At 63.3% G+C, this 3932-nt stretch overlaps 1 protein-coding gene across 1 annotated transcript in view; it reads left to right on the plus strand.

Moving 5' to 3' along the window:
• Positions 1 to 3089, plus strand: part of ALDH1L1 (aldehyde dehydrogenase 1 family, member L1) — a 68568-nt gene extending 65479 nt beyond the window's left edge. The window contains exons 16-18 of the mRNA XM_012658379.1: positions 884 to 1226; positions 1747 to 1946; positions 2842 to 3089. Of these exons, the coding sequence (XP_012513833.1) occupies positions 884 to 1226; positions 1747 to 1946; positions 2842 to 2897 (599 nt within the window). The 3' untranslated portion in view covers positions 2898 to 3089. The remainder of the gene's footprint in view (positions 1 to 883; positions 1227 to 1746; positions 1947 to 2841) is intronic.
• Positions 3090 to 3932: the final 843 nt, after the last annotated feature.

Consider the following 3932-nt stretch of genomic DNA (forward strand, 5'->3'; position numbering starts at 1 on the left):
CTCTAGCCGGGGCAACACAGTGAGACTCTGTCTAAAAAAAAAAAAAAAATTACAGTTAATGTTAAATGTAATTGATGAATGTTTGAAAAATAGTGAAATCCCTTTTAAAATTTTTTTAGAAATTTTCGTTTCTCTAAAACTACAGTGAGAAACTTCCAGGTCTCTTTGATATTCCCTGAGTCAGGCAGGATTGGATCTGAGCCCTACGGGTTCTCGGGGACCCCTGGGGCTGTGTGTCTAGAGACGACATAGTCAGACAAAGCATTTCTGCCATCGAAGTGGCTCTGTCCCAAGGGCTGGGAGGAGGTGGTCCCTTTTTTGTTTTGTTTTTGAGACAGAGTCTCGCTCTGTCGCCCGGGCTAGAGTGTCGTGGCGTCAGCCTTGCTCACAGCAACCTCCAACTCCTGGGCTCAAGCGATCCTCCTGCCTCGGCCTCCCGAGTAGCTGGGACTACAGGCACGCGCCACTATGCCGAGCTAATTTTTTCTATGTATTTTTAGTTGTCCGATTAATTTCTTTCTATTTTTAGTAGAGATGGGGTCTTGCTATGTTGCCCAGGCTGGTCTCGAACTCCTGGCCTCGAGCGATCCTCCCGCCTCGGCCTCCCAGAGTGCTGGGCTCACAGGCGTGAGCCACCGCGCCTGGCCCGAGGTGGTGTCTTTTTGACTGGCGAGCAGGAGGCTGGGTCCTGGTGGGAACTGCAGGAGCGAGGCTGCCCCAGGACCACATGAAAGCTCCCCGCACGCCCCCCATACAGCCCCCTGGGAGGCTTCAGTTGCCATATAATCCAGACGGGTTTTCAGACTTGCTGTCACCAGAAATACTCAGCTCTTTGCCATGGCCACGGGCTTCGGCACCAGAGTTGGGCAGGCTTGGGGTTAAGCCTCGGCTCTGTCCCTGCCGACTCTGCGAGCCGTAGCCTCCTTCCCCGCAGCGGCACGGCGAGATCACGTAACAAAACAGGCCGGCGTGGGGAAGCCGCCCACCGGGGTCGGCGTCCGTCTGGAACGAGGCGCCCACGCGGTGGCCGGCGGGACCCAGGCTCCGGCCGGGCAGGGGAGGTTGGCCCGCTGGGGCCCGCGCCGTCCTGCATGCCATGGGGCCGTGTGTCCCCCCGCAGGTTTCTTCTTTGAGCCGACTGTTTTCACGGATGTGGAAGACCACATGTTTATCGCCAAGGAAGAGTCCTTCGGGCCCGTCATGATCATCTCCCGGTTCGCCGACGGGTAGGGAGTCCCGCTGCCGGCTCTCGAGGGGCTGGGTCTTTTCCACGCGTTGCTGGGGTCTTTGCACAAGCTTGGCGGGGGGGGTGGTCCACGGCCGGCCGGGCGGAGTCCTGTGCCTTCCTCAGCCACGGAGGTCTCTGACCCCCGCGAGTTCGGCCGCAGTGGCCAGGAGGGCTTCGCTGGCGCCTGCTGTCCCTGGCCCTCTCCGCATGGTCCTCGCGGCGTGCCGGCTTCCGTTCTCGCGGTCTGTGGCCGGGCACCAAAACCCCAGAACAGAACGTCTCAGAACAAGGAGGGGATTTGTTTCCCTGCGGAGTCAGCGGTTCCACGGGTGAGCCTGTCTCTGCTCCGGGCCACGCCGGGGCCTCCGCTGGGCCGACAGAGCGACTGTCCTCACCTCGGCTCTGCCGCGGCGACTGACTCCCCCGCAGGGGCCAGCTGGACGCGGCGTGGGCGCCCTCTCTCACGTCTGCGAAGGGTCCTGGGGCCGACGGCTCACGAGTCTGGATTTTCCCTCCAGGGACGTGGACGCCGTGTTGTCTCGGGCCAACGCCACCGAATTCGGCCTGGCTTCTGGCGTCTTCACGAGGGACATCAACAAAGCCCTGTACGTCAGCGACAAGCTCGAGGCAGGCACCGTGTTCGTCAACACCTACAACAAAACCGACGTGGCCGCTCCCTTCGGAGGATTCAAGCAGTCCGGGTTCGGCAAAGACCTGGGTGAGCCACTCCCGCCTGCCGGGTGGCTTTCATGTAGTCATTCAACAAACACCTGTTAAAGTCACCCGAGCGCCAGGCCCCGTCCCAGGTGCTGGGGTTTGGCACTGAACAAGACGGCTGTTGGGGACTCACTTCTCACTGGGAGGGGACGAGTGATAAGTCAGGGAACAGGTGCTTGCTCAGCTCCATCCTCAGTGTGAGGGGACGCGGTGGAGGCCGGTGGAGGCCGAGTGTCTCCCAGCGACCCACGGACGTGAGCCCACCAGTAGCAGGGGACGTCGCCAAGGTGGCAGCAGGCCAGGCAGGAGGAGGGCCACGCCGGCCCGAGGGCGCTTGTGAGAAGAGCCCACATGGGCCCACGGGGCGCAGGCTGGACACGTGTCCGCTATCTCCTTCCTGGCCTCCACCCCGTGGCAATCTGGAAGGCTGCGGCCAAGCCCCTACCACGTGACTCTCCCCCACGTCGTCCAGCCCCCTCCCCGCTCCGATTCCCACGTCCTGCCCAGAGAGGACCGGCACCCTCCCTGGGCCGGGCCAGCACCGAGCACCCCAGACAGTCCCCCCGGGCAGGACCGGAGGCCTCGGAGGGCCAGCCTGCGGGCTGAGACGCGGCGGCCACACGACCCAGCCGAGGGCCGGGAGGCGGCACTTCTCCCCGTCATGGCTTGACCTGGGGTCAGCGGAAGGTTCTAGAATGGTTGCCCCCGGCCGGCTCTGTATTCTGGGGAGTGGGCCTCAGCTCTCCATCTGTAAATGGGGGAGCCGGGGCCGCCCCCACACGGTGCCCCCCCGGGATTGGGTGAGATGACAGGGGTGTCGTGCTGGGAACAGTGGCAGCCTGTGGCAGGGGCCACTGTGGCCACAGCGTGTCCTAATGGCGTGTGTTGTCTTGCAGGAGAGGCAGCCCTGAACGAGTACCTGCGGGTCAAGACGGTGACCTTTGAGTACTAAAGGAAGGTCTCGGAGGTGCTGCCGCCTCCTGCTCACCTGCGGCCTGCCCCCCTCTGCTCCCAGCCCGGTGCGTAGCTCCTGCCGCTGCCCTGGTGGCGGGAGCCCCCCGCCTGCACCCCCACTGCGTCCCAGGCAGCGGCCCCTGGCGGGTGAGGGGTGACTCCCCGGAGAATAAAGTTTCTGAGCGCAGGCTGCCTGCACCTCCTGTCTCTGCACTGTCCACGGGAGCTCCTGGGTGGCCCTGTTAGTCCTGCGGTCACCGAGTCCTGGGCTTGGCCTGGAAGAGCCAGACTCTCTGGGGCACGGGGCGGATACAGGGGAGACACGGGTGCAGGTGAGCTCAGGCCTCCGAAAAGCAGGTGCTGAGATGATAGAATTCGAGGCACGAGAGGTCTGGGGCGGGGGTGGGTTCTTCTCTTTCCTTTGCCCTCTGCCCCTCACCTGTAGGTCCCAAACAGGACACCCAACCCGCCTGTTGTAGCCTTAGTTTCTCCCGCATCACCCTCTTGTTGGCATTCCGATCCCCGTCGCCGCCTGCTTCTGCACCCCTGGGTCCCTGAGGCCTTCTTCTCCCTCCTTGGGGGACTTTGAAACCCCACCGTCTGCAGAGGAAAAACACCCCTCCCAGAGACCTCCAACGCCAAGTCTCCTGGAATCTCCTGGAATAGGCTGCCAGGCCGTCACGGGCGTGGCCTGGGGCGGGGGGAGGGGTGTCTGCCCCCTGGGCACCCCCCTGGGGGTGGCTGCTCTCTCTGCTGTCCCCGTGGCTATTCCACCCCAAGCAGGACTGCTGTGATCAGACCGCAGCTTCTCCCAAGATCCGTCCCTAGGGGTGGGGACTTGTTCTGGCATGGGGCACACACCAGAGCAGACATCTACCCCTTCCTGGGTTCCCGCCGTCCTGCCTCAGACATGCCCGGGCTGGGGTGTCAACAACAGCAGAGGCGGCCCACAGTCCCTGCCGACGAGACGAGGTGGAAGCCTGCCTGGTGTCCCCGGCACTGGCCGGTCCAAACCCAAACGGAACCAAGCAGC

This window comes from Propithecus coquereli, unplaced genomic scaffold (genome assembly GCF_000956105.1).
Source record: "Propithecus coquereli isolate 6110/MARCELLA unplaced genomic scaffold, Pcoq_1.0 Scaffold584, whole genome shotgun sequence".
Taxonomy (NCBI): domain Eukaryota; kingdom Metazoa; phylum Chordata; class Mammalia; order Primates; family Indriidae; genus Propithecus; species Propithecus coquereli.